The sequence below is a fragment of the Nilaparvata lugens genome, chromosome 7 (genome assembly GCF_014356525.2).
Source record: "Nilaparvata lugens isolate BPH chromosome 7, ASM1435652v1, whole genome shotgun sequence".
Taxonomy (NCBI): domain Eukaryota; kingdom Metazoa; phylum Arthropoda; class Insecta; order Hemiptera; family Delphacidae; genus Nilaparvata; species Nilaparvata lugens.
Window position 1 is genome coordinate 12416257 of NC_052510.1, and position 22004 is coordinate 12438260.

At 35.0% G+C, this 22004-nt stretch overlaps 1 protein-coding gene and 1 long non-coding RNA gene across 2 annotated transcripts; both read right to left on the reverse strand.

Moving 5' to 3' along the window:
* Positions 1-4306: 4306 nt before the first annotated feature.
* LOC120352279 lies at positions 4307-12733 on the reverse strand. The gene is made up of 2 exons (XR_005571742.1): positions 11727-12733; positions 4307-5234 (listed from the first exon to the last, which is right to left on the reverse strand). It is a non-coding gene; the product is annotated as an uncharacterized LOC120352279 (long non-coding RNA).
* A 572-nt stretch (positions 12734-13305) lies between these two features.
* On the reverse strand, positions 13306-21895 carry LOC111059264 (dynein light chain Tctex-type 1). Its single transcript, XM_022346891.2, has 3 exons — positions 21721-21895; positions 19475-19640; positions 13306-15122 (listed from the first exon to the last, which is right to left on the reverse strand). The coding sequence occupies exons 1-3, from the start codon at positions 21739-21741 to the stop codon at positions 14974-14976; spliced, it is 336 nt and encodes a 111-aa protein (XP_022202583.1). The 5' UTR covers positions 21742-21895; the 3' UTR covers positions 13306-14973.
* Positions 21896-22004: the final 109 nt, after the last annotated feature.

The following is a 22004-nucleotide window of genomic DNA, read 5'->3' on the forward strand; positions in this document are numbered from 1 at the left end:
TTCTCCACTGCCATTATAAGGGGGGCCTCATTACAGTATCTTGACATCAAAATCTCCCATCTTGAAAGAAAGTCTAGCATTGTAATAGTAGTGGTAATTTTAATTTCTAACAAGATGGTTCTGTCTCCTGATGTGGTCTTAGTGCACCGAAAATGGATGCCTCCACTGGACCCAAAAGTGCTAAAACAGCCATCATTATCCAAGATAAGGAAATTTCAGGGATAATTTATTTGGATATATGTAACAACATTTTTTGGTACGAAATATCTATAATAATTGCCAACAACAAATTTTTACTCATTGCAAGATGTTTCACTACTGAATTATCTAACTGATTTCTATGCACACTTGGGTTCAGAAGAGGAATACATTTTCATCTTGGCACTTAATTACTATGGACTGGTTAGACAGACTGCAAGGGAATGTCTTCCTCTTTTCTAATCACCGGTCAACCTGCACATCAACTCCTACATTTTTTAAAATCTAAAAAAGTATAAACTTAATAACCTCCCCATATTAAAACATAATTGAACAACATAATATTTTAGGTTATTATCTAGACAAATTGGAATCTACCCAATATGAGATCCTCACCCTATCGTGGTCGACGACGGCATACGCACAAACGAAAAAAACCCAGCTTAAGGGTAAAAACACACTGAAGGCGGAACGGGATGTGGTCAGAGCGTTCATGATACACACAGGAAGTGTCAAGGACCTAGAAAAAGGCGTTCTCTAAGTTTGCACGGACATTACTTTGTGGGGATAATTTCTTAAAGTATTGATATTAGCTAAGCCTGCTAGGTCAGAGTTCCCCATCAAATTTACTAGATGGTGAGAGAATTGTTGAATTTTTAAGGGCCGGTTTCCGAGTTCGGAATTTAGTTGAGTTCTAGACTTTAAACAGCTGGAGTCAGAAAATTGGCTTTCTGAAAAGGGGCGTAGTCGCAGTCATAGTCAAAGTCATGTTTAAATTTAATTTAGAAAAACTAGAAAATTGAACACAAAATAAAAAAGAGAAAATAGTGTAGTCTCAGATATTTTGAATTATTCAGGAATGTTTCATTTCGTAAAGGAAAAACGTTTCCAATATTGTAGAAATGAGAAAATAAAGATTTATTTTGCTGCAACTATTTACTGGGACTACGCCCCGTTTTGGAAAGCCAATTTTCTGATTCCAGCTGTTTAAAGTCTAGAACTTACCTAAATCCCGAGCTCGGAAACCGGCCTTAAAATTCCTTAGAAATATGAATGAAATGGATTAGAATTGCCTTACTTTTGATTTCAAAGTATAATAGATAAATTTTCTCTTTTGAATAATCAAATAAACCCATTACAGGGAAATTTGAGCAAACGTGAAATTTTATATACTTACACTAGATGGTACCTTTATACCTTCTTCTTCATCCATTACCCACAATTGTAGGATCGATGGCGTCATGTCATGAATAAAACAAATATAAGAAAAAACATTAAAATGATCAAGATGGCAGTGATCAAGTTTAGATCGAAAAAAAAAAAATTTATATCATATGAGGCCTTTGCTCTTCAACATAATGACAGCTCATCATTCACATATTCCTGGACATCGTAATAAGCCCTGGTTCTCAGAAAACCGGTCACAACTCTCTCCAACACGCTGAGGTCCAACTGCTTCACCCCTGCAGGCAGCCTGTTCAAGTAGCGTAGCGCTGAACTCCTATAGCATACCCGCGATCTCTGGAGGCGCACCCTGGGGACATCAAACAGCTCTCGATGCCTGGTGATGTACATCAATCCGAGTCAACAAATTGTGTTGTTTCTTCTTATGAGGCAGAGAAGAAGGAAGTGGCTGATTACAGTTAGAAAACCCAGCCTACTAAAAATGGGTTTGCAATGGGCAAGATTTTTGCTTCCAGTAATGATCCTGGAGGCCCGTTTTTGCAGCTTCAGTATGTCCACAACCTTGGCTGAGTGACCCCACATGAGTAGACCGTAGGAGATATGGCAGTGGAAAAGTGCATGATACATCATGACCAGATATGCCTCCGTCACATGTCCCCTCAGCTTGAGCAAAAGGAAACAGATTCGGGACAGTCTCTTGGTCACCTGCTGGATGTGGCTGGCCCAGCTGAGCTTTGAATCCAGCATAAAGCCCAGCAGCTTCACAGGCTCCTGATCATGAGGCAGATTACGCGACAGACTGCAAGGGAATGTCTTCCTCTTTTCTAATCACCGGTCAACCTGCACATCAACTCCTACATTTTTTAAAATCTAAAAAAGTATAAACTTAATAACCTCCCCATATTAAAACATAATTGAACAACATAATATTTTAGGTTATTATCTAGACAAATTGGAATCTACCCAATATGAGATCCTCACCCTATCGTGGTCGACGACGGCATACGCACAAACGAAAAAAACCCAGCTTAAGGGTAAAAACACACTGAAGGCGGAACGGGATGTGGTCAGAGCGTTCATGATACACACAGGAAGTGTCAAGGACCTAGAAAAAGGCGTTCTCTAAGTTTGCACGGACATTACTTTGTGGGGATAATTTCTTAAAGTATTGATATTAGCTAAGCCTGCTAGGTCAGAGTTCCCCATCAAATTTACTAGATGGTGAGAGAATTGTTGAATTTTTAAGGGCCGGTTTCCGAGTTCGGAATTTAGTTGAGTTCTAGACTTTAAACAGCTGGAGTCAGAAAATTGGCTTTCTGAAAAGGGGCGTAGTCGCAGTCATAGTCAAAGTCATGTTTAAATTTAATTTAGAAAAACTAGAAAATTGAACACAAAATAAAAAAGAGAAAATAGTGTAGTCTCAGATATTTTGAATTATTCAGGAATGTTTCATTTCGTAAAGGAAAAACGTTTCCATATTGTAGAAATGAGAAAATAAAGATTTATTTTGCTGCAACTATTTACTGGGACTACGCCCCGTTTTGGAAAGCCAATTTTCTGATTCCAGCTGTTTAAAGTCTAGAACTTACCTAAATCCCGAGCTCGGAAACCGGCCTTAAAATTCCTTAGAAATATGAATGAAATGGATTAGAATTGCCTTACTTTTGATTTCAAAGTATAATAGATAAATTTTCTCTTTTGAATAATCAAATAAACCCATTACAGGGAAATTTGAGCAAACGTGAAATTTTATATACTTACACTAGATGGTACCTTATACCTTCTTCTTCATCCATTACCCACAATTGTAGGATCGATGGCGTCATGTCATGAATAAAACAAATATAAGAAAAAACATTAAAATGATCAAGATGGCAGTGATCAAGTTTAGATCGAAAAAAATAATTTATATCATATGAGGCCTTTGCTCTTCAACATAATGACAGCTCATCATTCACATATTCCTGGACATCGTAATAAGCCCTGGTTCTCAGAAAACCGGTCACAACTCTCTCCAACACGCTGAGGTCCAACTGCTTCACCCCTGCAGGCAGCCTGTTAAGTAGCGCAGTGCTGAACTCCCATAGCATACCCGCGATCTCTGGAGGCGCACCCTGGGGACATCAAACAGCTCTCGATGCCTGGTGATGTACATCAATCCGAGTCAACAAATTTTGTTGTTTCTTCTTCACGTACATGAGGCAGAGAAGAAGGAAGTGGCTGATTACAGTTAGAAAACCCAGCCTACTAAAAATGGGTTTGCAATGGGCAAGATGTTTGCTTCCAGTAATGATCCTGGAGGCCCGTTTTTGCAGCTTCAGTATGTCCACAACCTTGGCTGAGTGACCCCACATGAGTAGACCGTAGGAGATATGGCAGTGGAAAAGTGCATGATACATCATGACCAGATATGCCTCCGTCACATGTCCCCACAGCTTGAGCAAAAGGAAACAGATTCGGGACAGTCTCTTGGTCACTGCTGGATGTGGCTGGCCCAGCTGAGCTTTGAATCCAGCATAAAGCCCAGCAGCTTCACAGGCTCCTGATCATGAGGCAGATTACGCGACAAACTGCAGACGATGTTTTGTGTCTTGCTCTCATTTAGCTGGAAACGGTTTACCAGGAACCAAGGTGGGAGAAGTAGTAAAACAAGTGCATTATTATGTACATGAGTAGACCAGACTGGCACTCGCACTGTGACGCTCCAAAAAAACAACCAGCTTGTCCAAAGTTTGACGCTCCACAAGTAGACGTTTCCAGTGTGTTGCATCTTATTACTTAACATGATATTGTTCACGACGCTCCGCTCCGCCTTCAGTGTGTTCATACCCTTAAATGTTTGACCTCAAGTTGACCTGGGACCCTACTAATTTCGTTACTGGTAGGCTAACTAGAGTTATTTATTTACTGAGACACTGTCGACCTCTTATTAAGAAACTATTTATTCATAAATTTGTATATTTACAATGTAACTCTTTATACAATAACAAACTTACCTAACTTCAAGATAAGACGCAAAATTCGTGCTGATGTTACAAGGTGTAAAGATCAAACTGATATACCAAATCAACGTCTAGTCACAAGCATGAAGCATTATGACAGCATAGGACTAGGAATCTTTAATAATTTGCCTACAGAGATCAAATGTTTTATTAACAGTGTTTGAACGAATTTTTTGATAGTAGGCTAAAAATAGTTGAATGCATGCATATTGGTGATTTTGTTTACTGTTGCGACTTTGTCAATTACCAATGTTGGTTTAGGACAATAATAAATATTTGTACATCTAGAGTGAAAAGTACTGTTTTTTCTCCCTGAGGAAAAAGATTGAAGTCCGAGGCGAAGCCGAGGGCAATAATTTTCCTGAGGGAGAAAAAACATTTTTCACTCGTGATGTACACAACATATTTTTCCTTCACCTACATTTACAGAAACTGCAAATCAAATAATTTTATTAACTCACGTTATTGGTGACTAGGTTTTATTTTACAAGATAACCTGAAATCTAAAAACCGGTCGTCTGGCACTGCCGATTGCGCTATCTATCGGCAAAAGTTGTAACAATTATCAGCTGGCCGACAATCAGAAATGGCTGACTCAAGTTCGCTCGCGCGTTTCAAATTTGAATTGAAGATGAAAAATATTTGTTTGCTGATATTTTGAATAGCATAATATATTTAAAAATATGTATACATTTTTATCGTCTACTAATATTAAGTATGTGATATTATACAAACATATATTTCATGTGTTTATCAAATTTCTGTTTGAGGTGTTGAATTCAGTTGACTGATTGACTCAATGACAGACACCTCTATTATGTTTCCTCATCTGAGCTTAAACCTTCTAACCTATTTCAAACGTAATTTTTTAAAATCTAAAAAAGTATAAACTTAATAACCTCCCCATATTAAAACATAATTGAACAACATAATATTTTAGGTTATTATCTAGACAAATTGGAATCTACCCAATATGAGATCCTCACCCTATCGTGGTCGACGACGGCATACGCACAAACGAAAAAAACCCAGCTTAAGGGTAAAAACACACTGAAGGCGGAACGGGATGTGGTCACAGCGTTCATGATACACACAGGAAGTGTCAAGGACCTAGAAAAAGGCGTTCTCTAAGTTTGCACGGACATTACTTTGTGGGATAATTTCTTAAAGTATTGATATTAGCTAAGCCTGCTAGGTCAGAGTTCCCCATCAAATTTACCCCACAAAATTTACTAGATGGTGAGAGAATTGTTGAATTTTTAAGGGCCGGTTTCCGAGTTCGGAATTTAGTTGAGTTCTAGACTTTAAACAGCTGGAGTCAGAAAATTGGCTTTCTGAAAAGGGGCGTAGTCGCAGTCATAGTCAAAGTCATGTTTAAATTTAATTTAGAAAAACTAGAAAATTGAACACAAAATAAAAAAGAGAAAATAGTGTAGTCTCAGATATTTTGAATTATTCAGGAATGTTTCATTTCGTAAAGGAAAAACGTTTCCAATATTGTAGAAATGAGAAAATAAAGATTTATTTTGCTGCAACTATTTACTGGGACTACGCCCCGTTTTGGAAAGCCAATTTTCTGATTCCAGCTGTTTAAAGTCTAGAACTTACCTAAATCCCGAGCTCGGAAACCGGCCTTAAAATTCCTTAGAAATATGAATGAAATGGATTAGAATTGCCTTACTTTTGATTTCAAAGTATAATAGATAAATTTTCTCTTTTGAATAATCAAATAAACCCATTACAGGGAAATTTGAGCAAACGTGAAATTTTATATACTTACACTAGATGGTACCTTTATACCTTCTTCTTCATCCATTACCCACAATTGTAGGATCGATGGCGTCATGTCATGAATAAAACAAATATAAGAAAAAACATTAAAATGATCAAGATGGCAGTGATCAAGTTTAGATCGAAAAAAAATAATTTATATCATATGAGGCCTTTGCTCTTCAACATAATGACAGCTCATCATTCACATATTCCTGGACATCGTAATAAGCCCTGGTTCTCAGAAAACCGGTCACAACTCTCTCCAACACGCTGAGGTCCAACTGCTTCACCCTGCAGGCAGCCTGTTCAAGTAGCACAGTGCTGAACTCCTATAGCATACCCGCGATCTCTGGAGGCGCACCCTGGGGACATCAAACAGCTCTCGATGCCTGGTGATGTACATCAATCCGAGTCAACAAATTTTGTTGTTTCTTCTTCACGTACATGAGGCAGAGAAGAAGGAAGTGGCTGATTACAGTTAGAAAACCCAGCCTACTAAAAATGGGTTTGCAATGGGCAAGATGTTTGCTTCCAGTAATGATCCTGGAGGCCCGTTTTTGCAGCTTCAGTATGTCCACAACCTTGGCTGAGTGACCCCACATGAGTAGACCGTAGGAGATATGGCAGTGGAAAAGTGCATGATACATCATGACCAGATATGCCTCCGTCACATGTCCCCTCAGCTTGAGCAAAAGGAAACAGATTCGGGACAGTCTCTTGGTCACCTGCTGGATGTGGCTGGCCCAGCTGAGCTTTGAATCCAGCATAAAGCCCAGCAGCTTCACAGGCTCCTGATCATGAGGCAGATTACGCGACAAACTGCAGACGATGTTTTGTGTCTTGCTCTCATTTAGCTGGAAACGGTTTACCAGGAACCAAGGTGGGAGAAGTAGTAAAACAAGTGCATTATTATGTACATGAGTAGACCAGACTGGCACTCGCACTGTGACGCTCCAAAAAACCAACCAGCTTGTCCAAAGTTTGACGCTCCACAAGTAGACGTTTCCAGTGTGTTGCATCTTATTACTTAACATGATATTGTTCACGACGCTCCGCTCCGCCTTCAGTGTGTTCATACCCTTAAATGTTTGACCTCAAGTTGACCTGGGACCCTACTAATTTCGTTACTGGTAGGCTAACTAGAGTTATTTATTTACTGAGACACTGTCGACCTCATATTAAAACATAATTGAACAACATAATATTTTAGGTTATTATCTAGACAAATTGGAATCTACCCAATATGAGATCCTCACCCTATCGTGGTCGACGACGGCATACGCACAAACGAAAAAAACCCAGCTTAAGGGTAAAAACACACTGAAGGCGGAACGGGATGTGGTCAGAGCGTTCATGATACACACAGGAAGTGTCAAGGACCTAGAAAAAGGCGTTCTCTAAGTTTCCACGGACATTACTTTGTGGGATAATTTCTTAAAGTATTGATATTAGCTAAGCCTGCTAGGTCAGAGTTCCCCATCAAATTTACCCCACAAAATTTACTAGATGGTGAGAGAATTGTTGAATTTTTAAGGGCCGGTTTCCGAGTTCGGAATTTAGTTGAGTTCTAGACTTTAAACAGCTGGAGTCAGAAAATTGGCTTTCTGAAAAGGGGCGTAGTCGCAGTCATAGTCAAAGTCATGTTTAAATTTAATTTAGAAAAACTAGAAAATTGAACACAAAATAAAAAAGAGAAAATAGTGTAGTCTCAGATATTTTGAATTATTCAGGAATGTTTCATTTCGTAAAGGAAAAACGTTTCCAATATTGTAGAAATGAGAAAATAAAGATTTATTTTGCTACAACTATTTACTGGGACTACACCCTGTTTTGGAAAGCCAATTTTCTGATTCCAGCTGTTTAAAGTCTAGAACTTACCTAAATCCCGAGCTCGGAAACCGGCCTTAAAATTCCTTAGAAATATGAATGAAATGGATTAGAATTGCCTTACTTTTGATTTCAAAGTATAATAGATAAATTTTCTCTTTTGAATAATCAAATAAACCCATTACAGGGAAATTTGAGCAAACGTGAAATTTTATATACTTACACTAGATGGTACCTTTATACCTTCTTCTTCATCCATTACCCACAATTGTAGGATCGATGGCGTCATGTCATGAATAAAACAAATATAAGAAAAAACATTAAAATGATCAAGATGGCAGTGATCAAGTTTAGATCGAAAAAAAATAATTTATATCATATGAGGCCTTTGCTCTTCAACATAATGACAGCTCATCATTCACATATTCCTGGACATCGTAATAAGCCCTGGTTCTCAGAAAACCGGTCACAACTCTCTCCAACACGCTGAGGTCCAACTGCTTCACCCTGCAGGCAGCCTGTTAAGTAGCGCAGTGCTGAACTCCCATAGCATACCCGCGATCTCTGGAGGCGCACCCTGGGGACATCAAACAGCTCTCGATGCCTGGTGATGTACATCAATCCGAGTCAACAAATTTTGTTGTTTCTTCTTCACGTACATGAGGCAGAGAAGAAGGAAGTGGCTGATTACAGTTAGAAAACCCAGCCTACTAAAAATGGGTTTGCAATGGGCAAGATGTTTGCTTCCAGTAATGATCCTGGAGGCCCGTTTTGCAGCTTCAGTATGTCCACAACCTTGGCTGAGTGACCCCACATGAGTAGACCGTAGGAGATATGGCAGTGGAAAAGTGCATGATACATCATGACCAGATATGCCTCCGTCACATGTCCCCACAGCTTGAGCAAAAGGAAACAGATTCGGGACAGTCACTTGGTCACCTGCTGGATGTGGCTGGCCCAGCTGAGCTTTGAATCCAGCATAAAGCCCAGCAGCTTCACAGGCTCCTGATCATGAGGCAGATTACGCGACAAACTGCAGACGATGTTTTGTGTCTTGCTCTCATTTAGCTGGAAACGGTTTACCAGGAACCAAGGTGGGAGAAGTAGTAAAACAAGTGCATTATTATGTACATGAGTAGACCAGACTGGCACTCGCACTGTGACGCTCCAAAAAACCAACCAGCTTGTCCAAAGTTTGACGCTCCACAAGTAGACGTTTCCAGTGTGTTGCATCTTATTACTTAACATGATATTGTTCACGACGCTCCGCTCCGCCTTCAGTGTGTTCATACCCTTAAATGTTTGACCTCAAGTTGACCTGGGACCCTACTAATTTCGTTACTGGTAGGCTAACTAGAGTTATTTATTTACTGAGACACTGTCGACCTCTTATTAAGAAACTATTTATTCATAAATTTGTATATTTACAATGTAACTCTTTATACAATAACAAACTTACCTAACTTCAAGATAAGACGCAAAATTCGTGCTGATGTTACAAGGTGTAAAGATCAAACTGATATACCAAATCAACGTCTAGTCACAAGCATGAAGCATTATGACAGCATAGGACTAGGAATCTAATCTGGTAAATTCCATTAAATATTTCAAATAGTTGAAGAAATTATTCAAAGAAATATTAAATTTATTCTATCAGTTAATCTACTCTTAATCTTGAGGTGCATACAGACTTGAGCGCCATGGACACGCGCATTTCACTTTTCATCAGCTAATGTTATGCTTATTATATCTGTATCTTACTGTTTCTGTACAAATACAGATATAATACAGCTACAGATGGAAATAAATCAGAACTTGCATTTGCTCAAATGCTAATTAATTATATAATTATTAAAGGAAAAATTAAATGCTGTAAATCACCCTGAAAAATTCTGCTACTGCAAATATTGATAACAGGGTTAACTGCTAGATGGAAATTCGATGAGAGCTACTAGGTATTATTTGCCAGCCCGGGAATCGAACCCGGTACCTCCTAATCGCCAGTCAGGAATGCTTACCCTTACATCAAACTGACAATATCTGTATAGCAGCGCTCATTTCAAGTTATACGAAGCCATAGCGGCCAGACAGTCTACAGATGGAACTAATGTTCAGATTCTAATAATAATTCAGTTCAATTCCCGGGATGGCAAATAATTTTTGGATGTAGCTTTCATCGAATCCCTATCTAGCTGTTAACCCTGTTGTCAATATTTGCAGTAGCAGAAGTCTTCGGGGTGATTTACAGCATTTAATTAGGATTTTCGTTTACTAATAATTATAATACAGCTGATGAAAAGTGAAATGCACGTGTTGATGGCTCATAAGTCTGTACGCAACTTTATACAGTAAGGTTTTTGGAACAATGAACAAAACAATATAAGATCTATAAAAAATATTTCTTGACAATACTAATACAAAATAAATTATTAAATAATATCTTATATCACTCAATTGAATTAAAAGTTAAATTTATTAATTATTATTAACCTGTAAGAGAAGCAAAGACACAATGTTAATTCATTATGGTATCTTCGAAAATATATTTATTTGAGATTAGAAAAATGGCAACATTAAATTATATTGACCCTTTTTCAGAAATGAGATAAGACTAGTTTGCAAACTAATTATTAAAATGTATTTATTCATTTGGAAAATATTACATTCTATTCGCCTTGCCTCCAAGTTTAATACGTGCCGTACATGGACATTGGCAATGGACCATTTCAAAAAATAATTATCAAAGGTATACAGATTAAATTAGAGAAGATGTTCCACATCCTAAAAAAAATATCTAATGTGTCATCATACATAAGCTGATAAATGCATTTGTATATTTACAATGTAACTCTTTATACAATAACAAACTTACCTAACTTCAAGATAAGACGCAAAATTCGTGCTGATGTTACAAGGTGTAAAGATCAAACTGATATACCAAATCAACGTCTAGTCACAAGCATGAAGCATTATGACAGCATAGGACTAGGAATCTTTAATAATTTGCCTACAGAGATCAAATGTTTTATTAACAGTGTTTGAACGAATTTTTTGATAGTAGGCTAAAAATAGTTGAATGCATGCATATTGGTGATTTTGTTTACTGTTGCGACTTTGTCAATTACCAATGTTGGTTTAGGACAATAATAAATATTTGTACATCTAGAGTGAAAAGTACTGTTTTTTCTCCCTGAGGAAAAAGATTGAAGTCCGAGGCGAAGCCGAGGGCAATAATTTTCCTGAGGGAGAAAAAAACATTTTTCACTCGTGATGTACACAACATATTTTTCCTTCACCTACATTTACAGAAACTGCAAATCAAATAATTTTATTAACTCACGTTATTGGTGACTAGGTTTTATTTTACAAGATAACCTGAAATCTAAAAACCGGTCGTCTGGCACTGCCGATTGCGCTATCTATCGGCAAAAGTTGTAACAATTATCAGCTGGCCGACTCAAGTTCTGAAAGTTCAAGAAATGGCTGACTCAAGTTCGCTCGCGCGTTTCAAATTTGAATTGAAGATGAAAAAAATTTGTTTGCTGATATTTTGAATAGCATAATATATTTAAAAATATGTATACATTTTATCGTCTACTAATATTAAGTATGTGATATTATACAAACATATATTTCATGTGTTTATCAAATTTCTGTTTGAGGTGTTGAATTCAGTTGACTGATTGACTCAATGACAGACACCTCTATTATGTTTCCTCATCTGAGCTTAAACCTTCTAACCTATTTCAAACGTAAGTTTTTAAAAAAGAGATGCTTCCCATGTTATTTAAATAGAGTTACTTTTACGTTTCACCCCCTAAAGGTAGACGCACACAGATCGTCATCGGACGGACGGCACGGATCGGATTATTAGATTTGATGCATTGCTTTCAATTGGAGTGCGCATACCTATCCGCATCCTTATAGGTATGCGCATTCAAATTGAAAACAATGCATCAAATCTAATCATCCGATGCGTGCCGTCCGTCCGATGACGATCTGTGTGCGCCTACCTTAAGGAGTTTTTTCGACCCGAGACCGAAAAAGTGACACTTTAGTATTATATTCCAGGGAGTAAAGTGAGCACTTTAGACAGTAGGTGGAGGAAAAATTTATTTATTTACACAAAATCCATCCAGCCTATTAAAATAAGTTAGTCACCACAAAAGATTTATCGGATAATCATAATTACCAAAGTACTCATTCGAAATTAATAATTTTCTACCAATGGGATGAGCAAATTCCAAAGTATTTTTACAATGAATGCTTTGGGCATTCTTGTTTAAAATAATTATATATTTTATTCAAGAAAATAAATTTATCAATGATGGAATAACAATTTTTCTTGAGATTAAATATTTCTTTAAATAATTATATTTCTACATTGTTAAAAAAAGATCTGGCACCGTTGCGGAGCTATAAAAGGATAGCGCAATCTGCTTTGTCAAATGATGTTGCTAAACAAATACTGCCATTATAACGTGGACCTGACTATAGTGTACTTATAGTGTGTATGCATAATATAGAGAATCTAATCTGGTAAATTCCATTAAATATTTCAAATAGTTGAAGAAATTATTCAAAGAAATATTAAATTTATTCTATCAGTTAATCTACTCTTAATCTTGAGGTGCATACAGACTTGAGCGCCATGGACACGCGCATTTCACTTTTCATCAGCTAATGTTATGCTTATTATATCTGTATCTTACTGTTTCTGTACAAATACAGATATAATACAGCTACAGATGGAACTTGCATTTGCTCAAATGCTAATTAATTATATAATTATTAAAGGAAAAATTAAATGCTGTAAATCACCCTGAAAAATTCTGCTACTGCAAATATTGATAACAGGGTTAACTGCTAGATGGAAATTCGATGAGAGCTACTAGGTATTATTTGCCAGCCCGGGAATCGAACCCGGTACCTCCTAATCGCCAGTCAGGAATGCTTACCCTTACATCAAACTGACAATATCTGTATAGCAGCGCTCATTTCAAGTTATACGAAGCCATAGCGGCCAGACAGTCTACAGATGGAACTAATGTTCAGATTCTAATAATAATTCAGTTCAATTCCCGGGATGGCAAATAATTTTTGGATGTAGCTTTCATCGAATCCCTATCTAGCTGTTAACCCTGTTGTCAATATTTGCAGTAGCAGAAGTCTTCGGGGTGATTTACAGCATTTAATTAGGATTTTCGTTTACTAATAATTATAATACAGCTGATGAAAAGTGAAATGCACGTGTTGATGGCTCATAAGTCTGTACGCAACTTTATACAGTAAGGTTTTTGGAACAATGAACAAAACAATATAAGATCTATAAAAAAATATTTCTTGACAATACTAATACAAAATAAATTATTAAATAATATCTTATATCACTCAATTGAATTAAAAGTTAAATTTATTAATTATTATTAACCTGTAAGAGAAGCAAAGACACAATGTTAATTCATTATGGTATCTTCGAAAATATATTTATTTGAGATTAGAAAAATGGCAACATTAAATTATATTGACCCTTTTTCAGAAATGAGATAAGACTAGTTTGCAAACTAATTATTAAAATGTATTTATTCATTTGGAAAATATTACATTCTATTCGCCTTGCCTCCAAGTTTAATACGTGCCGTACATGGACATTGGCAATGGACCATTTCAAAAAATAATTATCAAAGGTATACAGATTAAATTAGAGAAGATGTTCCACATCCTAAAAAAAATATCTAATGTGTCATCATACATAAGCTGATAAATGCATTTCTATATTTACAAAGTGAAAGAGAATTTAGGAATGATAATGAATTACTTGACTGAAAGGAGACATTTGAAAAAATCTAGAGATGCGTTATTTATATAAATATAACAATATTGTCTGCACAATTATTGATTCTTCTGATCACAAGAGCATTTGAACAAGGATAAATTTCATAACTTTTCGTCTAACCTCCTCAGAAATTTCAATTTTGGGAGCAAGATTGCATTTGAAGTTGAATACGATAGGTATTCTTTAACCTTGTATTTGAAATTTTGCAAACAAAAATACAACTTCTTCATCTTATTATTTTAAATTGTCAACTCTAAAAAAATAAGGTATAACATAATATTTTATCTAAATGATGTTTTTATTTCAATTAGAATAGCTAAACAAAACATTAAAGAAATGATGAAATACATTAAAAGCATTATGAAGAAGCTAATGAAATCAAGTTCTTAAGAAACGTGAACGGTAACTTACTTAGTATTGAAGTCTACCAGTCACAGTAATAAGACTTATTATAAAAGTTCAACAATAAACTATAATCGATTTGGACATTATTTTCTTCAAACATTGCTTATCTAGACTACAACAAAGTGAAAGAAATTGTGAGGATTATCAGTCGGAAAATATTCTAAAGAAATTTGTTGACTCCTAAGAACATCTAGCGCTTCAACAGTTCATCAAAAAATGTCCATAAAGACACCACCAATTTCTTGTAGCAACTTGTAAAGCCACTACATGAAACTTTCAAGGAAATCAGAAGAATATTACTCTACAATAGGTATTTACACTGCAGTTGAATGAAGAAAAGAAGGTAAATTTTACAGAAGATTTGATCAAAAAGAAAACTTGATATCTAAGATTTTTTACAGAGTTGACATTTAGCTCTTGTCTTGTAAAAGAATAAACGTTCCGTATTATAAACATAAGATTTTGACAGAATTAAGAAATCTTCTTGTGGGTAATTATCTTGTGCAAAACTCATGTACATCACAATGATTAGACCTTAAAATATGGACGAAAAATGTTGAGGGACAATTTGCAGGCTAACCTTATTTGCCATCTAAAGTTTGGTGTAATTTGCAAATTAGTGGAACGAATTGGTGCTCTCTACCACGAAAATAAGTACTCTTGAGTTGAAATAGGTTAGCGTGTTCCCCTCCTGCTACACTTGAGCGTGACAGATTTGCTTTTGATTTTTGACTCGATTCGTAATCCTCAGATGGCAAGTCCGAATACTGACACTATACAGTACATAGTCTTGTTCTCCCAGCGCACAGTACAACTGCCGTCAGTCGAATTGTCCCAGAAACAGGAGCTGGCTGTATGAAGTCCGGCGCCATTCTTTTGCATTATTGTGCTTGTAACTGAAAAAAATTCAAAATCAAAGAAATGAAAAATTACATTAGTTTCTAGAAGTGAGCACGATGCACACCTAGGAAAATAGTTTTGAGTCTTCAATTTTTAAATTTAATGAAACGCGGTAATCGAATTTGGTGTGCACTTATCTGGGTTTATCTTATCTAATGATTTCACCAACAGAATTTCACGTTTCATGAAACTCGTTTGCCAGGCGTACTTTCCGCCTTGAATGGTACAAAATAATTCATGTGATGGAGATACATGTATGTTCATTTTGTTTAAATATTTTTTATGGCATAAAGAGTTCATTTAACTTGGAAGTGCATAAAAATTGTAAGTGGATTAAATTGAATAAAATAATAAAGTAAGTAGATAATTTTAAGAAAATTAGTAGATCTAATTTTAAGATAATAAAATTTAACATACATTTAAAATTAAATTAAATCAAATAGAAAGCATACATAATTAATTTAAACATACATTTATCTCTATAATAACATAAATAATTGTTACATCAAGGCGGGAGGTAGGCCTACGCCTGGCGAAAGCGTTTCATAAAACGTGACATTCCGTTATTGTGAGTAGGATATTGTATTGTAAATAGGATATTATTCTATTTATAAAATAGAATTATAGTACCCCTTAAAATTAATAAAATAATAAAACAAGAATATAAACTGTAACTTTGTAAACAAATTCTTGTTAATTAGTAAACATTTATTGAAAATTTATTTTATAACCTGACGATGGTGTCAATTTTAAAGGGTACTATAATTCTATTTTATAAAAACAAGAAAGTAGCCCTCAATTCATACATTTTAAGAATATTATTCTAATTTGATACAAATTGAGAGAAGCGAAATTATATTCATTCATTCAGCTGTGAGAAGTTTTTTATAAGAATAGATGGATCAATAGACAATAACTGGTTCAAGGAGCACTAAACTTTATAGAGATTTCACCGTGGAATGTCAATCAAATAACTTGTGAGCTAAACTTGGCAACAGTTTCATTCTGACTGATAATAACTCATGTAATAAAGATGTATAAAATACTAAGAGATAGAAAAATAAAAACCGTATAGATAAATACGTGAACGATAATGGTATACGAACAAAAATCAATATTACATTGATTGAGCTTAGATTCATCATCATCATCATCATCATCGTCAAAACATAGATAAGTTAATGAAAAGATTAGGCTTTTTTGAAAATCTGCATTCATCTGAATTTTAATTTTGATTAAAATATAACAGCAGCTATTCGAAAGAATTGCACTTCTATTGGTTGCACAAACACTGATTACTTGATCAATACCGATTGACTCAAGGTTCTTATCTGTGATGGACTGCGAAACAAAGAGAGCTAGATATAAAAACTCACCTTTCTGAGAATTTGAATGGATACTTGACCTCATAACAGATTCAAGGACGTAAAAGAAGATATTCCTTTAGAACTGTGTCTTTATTCTTTGATTAACCTTATAAGGAATGATCATCTTTGATATGTTTTTCTCAAACTTGAAAACGTTTCAGATACCTATTTAATATTTTTCAAAGTTTTTAGAAGCTTTATTCGGAGTAAAACTCTATATTTATTCCTTCTCCGATATTTTAAATTCCAGATTCTTAGTATAAACGTTTCTGAACTAGATTTTTTTTGAAATTTGAAAAGTAGATACGTAACCTTATTTTATGTCGGACTATTTTGTATATTTAAATTGAAGAATTACTTAGAATTTGCCTGTTTTCCCTATTAATTTATTTCAAGATATAAGTGAGTAGGGTAACTTGTATAATGAGATGAAAACACAGTTTGTTGTCTTTTATACTCAAGACATTGTGTTTTCATCTCATAATCGAACAATTTTACTACATCTCTGACTATAGTGTTCAATTTAATTGAACACTATTAATAAATGGATAAATTGTATTGATGTCACTAATTCAATAAAACTGTTCATTCATCACTTCCCAATTTACTCAATGGAAACATTAGTAATTGAATTGAATTGCATTTATTGATTTGTTTAACAAAAAAAAATGTATGTTTATAAAAGACTAGCCGTCAGGCTCGCTTCGCTCGCCGTATCCGTCTTGAAATCTTCACCCGGTCGTGTGTTAATGAGAAAACACCACCGATTTATGAAGTTACATCACATTATTATATTATCGTTATTCTAATTTGCATTCTATATTTATTCTCATTGATTAATTATTTATACTTTGTGTAATTCGTTGAATAACTAGCATTATCGTCATTTAATATAAATTAGTGTATAAGCCAGTAAATATTGTAACATACATAAATAAAGAAATCTAATCTAATCTAATCTTGCCAGTCTGGACCCCCGACTGGATCGTCCAAAACTGAGATCAGCAGGCTCGCTTCGCACGCCTGCATTTTTCAATTGAGCATGCTTCATTCCATTAGAAAGTCGAAGTACTGAGAGAACGCAGAAAAGCTGAGAAAAACGCTGATTTTGGGCGTATCTTTGATGAAATATTAAAGTCACCTCATCACAAAATTTTTAGACCCTAGCTAAACCTCTGTACCAAATATGAATATTTCTTGTCTATTACTTGATGAAAGAATTGAGAAAACGCAAAAAAACCGCTAATTTTGGGCGTATCTTTGGCATTATTTCAAATTACTTCTAACACAACATTATTACACCCCAGCTGAGCTTCTGTAGTAAATTTGAACATTTTCTGTTGATTTGTTCTTGAGAAAGCGCAAAAAGACGCTGGAAAAACGCAGATTTTAGGCGTATCTTTGGCATTATTTCAAATTCCTTCTAACACAACATTATTACACTCTAGCTTCTGTACTAAATTTGAACATTTTCTGTTCATTTGTTCTCGATATAGCTGAGAAAACGCTGGAAAAACGCAGATTTTGGGCGTATCTTTGGAAATTTTTCCAAATCCGTTCTTAGTGCGCCTCTAAAGGGCCAACTGAACATACCTACCAAATTTGAACGTTTTTGGTCCGGTAGATTTTTAATTCTGCGAGTGAGTGAGTCAGTTTCGCTTAAGTAGAGTGAGTGCCATTTCGCTTTTATTTATAAAATATCAATAAATGTACTAATTCAAAGTAGATTATATCTATGCTTGAGCTATTTCACAAAATAATTGAAACTCAGTCAGTGAGTGAGTGCCATTTCGCTTTTATTTATAAAATATCAATACATGTACTAATTCAAAGTAGATTATATCTATGCTTGAGCTATTTCACAAAATAATTAAAACTGAAATCACATGGACCTGTTTGTCTATTTGTGAGTAAGAGCTCACATGCGCTTATTGGCTTATGTAAGGGCAATGGTTGGGCGATAAAAAACTTGAAACAGTTTAAGGAGATTTTCAAACGACTAGGAAGTCATTTTGAAGATCTTACTCCTATTACATCATGACACCATTCTGGAGCAACAGGTGAACGAGTAAGCTATGGATCATTAGTTCGTATTGCGTTAATACTAGGGACACCATCCCACAAACCGCTGGGATACCACTGATGTTGCTTTGGTTTCACATCTTGCTTTTAACATGGACACCACTGATAATCCTCTGTTGACTGGTGATGTAATACGGGCTTAAGGCTAGTATTCAAAGGCTTGGTCACCAGTGAGACACCGAGCAAGTCGCGGGGCTTTCGCTATGAATGCCCTTATTACACTGAGAGTCATATGTACCATCTATTTTCAATGCTAATCTAATATTACATGAAGATATGGTAGCGATTATTTAATGTGTTCCATTCCGGGTTTGAACCAACAACTGATCTATCTCCGCATAAACCAAGTGGTGCTTTACGGTCTGAAGACACCAGGTTTTGGTATCCGGCTGGTCAGACTTGGGACACACAATTGAGACAACTGTGGTGTCCCAGCTGGCTTTGCACACAGATACCATTAGTGTCCTAGTATAATACAAGCCCAGATGTAATCTAGAGCAGCTATTTTTACATAGTCATCCTTCCAACAGAAATATGTAGGCCTACTATTCTTAGAAATATTTATTCTGCTTGCTGCTTGGTATAGACTCGTTGCATGCTATGTGTGTTTTGACTTGCAGCTTTTGTTCTTGGCCTGTCTTGTGACAGGTTTTTTTTACTGTTCTTGACTTGTGACATGTCACTTGTGGACATACCTATATAGTATGACCACGCCATAAACAGAAACACATTTTTATTATTACATAGTCATGTTGGAAGACATAAATACTAAAAGCGTTTTCTTCTCCAATCTCAACAATTAGATATAATTCTAATATCTGTTTTACTCCTCATAATTCATTAATCTACATGTAACAAAAGTGCTATTCAAATGATATATTTTCTTAAATAAAGCTTACCTATATATTTAAAAGGCTTTTGAAGTTTTGTTAAGGCTCCTAGACAGGCTTCGACTACTGAAGATGTCCACTGATTCACTTTGGATTGTTGATAAGCGTTTCCACCAATAGATTCTTCAATCGCCTCCTTAATTATATTACTGACTTCATCTACCACAAATTGAGTCTGAAAAACAGAGAAGAGCATTGTTTTATTTAAAACTAGCAATACCATATTATTACTAAAAATTTACTTCAAAGAATCAATCTTATCACTCAACCTGACATACTTATGATAACAGATTATAGTCTCTAGACATTAAAGAATGTGCGACTTTATATGTATCAAAACCATTTAAAGCTTTCGTTCAGAACTTTATCTAAAGCTACGATAAACACAAATAACTTAATTTAAATTTCAAAATTTAAATTTCAAATGAATTTTCCTACAATCTCTGAAATAAAAATACGTATCTATCTAGAAGGCTAACATCACCATCTACTACTGCCACATTCACCCAAGAAATAGGCCTATTAGACAAACAGACATTGGTTGATCATGTCAATTTATGCTTGACAGAGAACCATCTAACTAAAGCAAACCCCCAGAATTACATCCCCTACCCCACGTAAAACATCATTGACCGAGCGAAGTGAGGTCTAAGATTCAAGTCGACGGTTTGGAATTTCTCTTAATGTTTAAATGTTTATATGTTGCGCATTTACGGCGACACGCGGTAATAGATTTTCATGAAATTTGACAGGTATGTTCCTTTTTAAATTGCGCGTCGACGTATATACAAGGTTTTTGGAAATTTTTCATTTCAAGGATAATATAAAAGGAAAAAGGAGCCACCTTCATACGTCAATATTAGAGTAAAAATCAGACTATATAATTATTCATCATAAATCAGCTGTCGAGTTGATTACAAATCACATGCCTTGACGCATTCAATTCAATATCTCAATCTAACTTAACATTGTAACTTGATGAAAAATCCGCAGCTGTGTAGACTATAAATTGCATGCCTCATTGAATGCAATTTTTATGCACTATCAAATAGGATGCAAAGAACATTGATGCCTCATTGAATGCAATTTTTATGCACTATCAAGTAGGATGCAAAGAACAGCTTGCCTGCGCGCCTAGATGTTTTCTGGTTTTCTCGCGCTAAATTCCGGAAAGTGTTATTATGATAATAATTAAATCTTGTGTAAGCATGATCTAATCGAATAAATAGTTGGTGTATCAGTGTGGATGTGCATATGGTTTGGGACGTCGTTCAGTTATAGCCTAAATGTTATTTATTCTATTGATAAAATTTTTGTTCATTGTTTGTAATTATATTCTTTAATTTTTATAAGTTTTGGAATTTTGAATTCTCAATTTGTTTTATTTTTACTTTTTTCATAAGTATTTGAAATCTTTGTTTTTTCATTTTTGAATTAGGTGGCATTTTGGTTGTTTGTATTATTTATTATTGCATAATTTCGTATTATTTTTCTTTTGTAGCTGTACAATTTTTATTGTTAAGGAGACATATTTGGGGAAACCCGTTGTCTCCATTGTGAATAAATAAATAAATTAACTATTGATTGCGTGCAATAGCGCATGCAATTAATAACTAAAAAAACATAGTATTGCCTCTCAAACTTTCTCTGCTTTGAACTCAGGTTGTCCTGTTGACAGTATGTCTTGAATAATATTAGCTTTTGATGTTATCATTTTTGATACACCATTAGATTACATTTGATATTTGATACACCATATTTTTCTACAGCCATTAGCCGTTTTCACACCGATATCTTGCCGACAAGACATATAGACAGGATTTACTCTGATGGACAGTATAAGATGAGGCTGCGGTTTATAACTGCGCGAGGTCTACTGTTCACTAAACTACTAGTTTTAATTAACGGATGTTCCAAGTAGTTGTCACAATTTTTCAACAAAGGATTGTTGGAAAGACAAACCGACGAAAAATTTAAGATTTTATTCAATCTTGCTCATCTGCTTATGACCTACGATTAACGCCTAAGGCCAACCGTAGCAAAATATTTTTACATCACAATCATAAGTTTGGTCACCTTATTATTTAATATGCAGATAGTTTGACAATCAATATTAGTAATTCCTCTATTTAAATGGTGTAAACATAATGACATGATAGTGTTATCTGCTTACAGCAATATGAAAACTGCTCTACTGTGTATCACTATGCTCCATAAATTAAACTGAACAAAATACTTGTATTAAAAATATATACCTCTTCTCCTAGATCCTCCATATTTGAGAGTGAATTTATGAAAATCGAAGTATTTTAGAAATATTTTGAAGATTAAAACTCATCAAACAATAGCACCAAAAGTTTCATTTTCTGAGGTTATACTTCACGACTTCACGAACAGCAGAAATCAGAATACATCATTCAAGGCCAAGGCAATTTCATGTCATTGTAGCTATTTTTAGGTTTAATATGTCTTCTTTATTGATCTTCAAATATTCCATTATTTCCCATTAATTATGAAATCTATTTCAAAAGTTCAATTA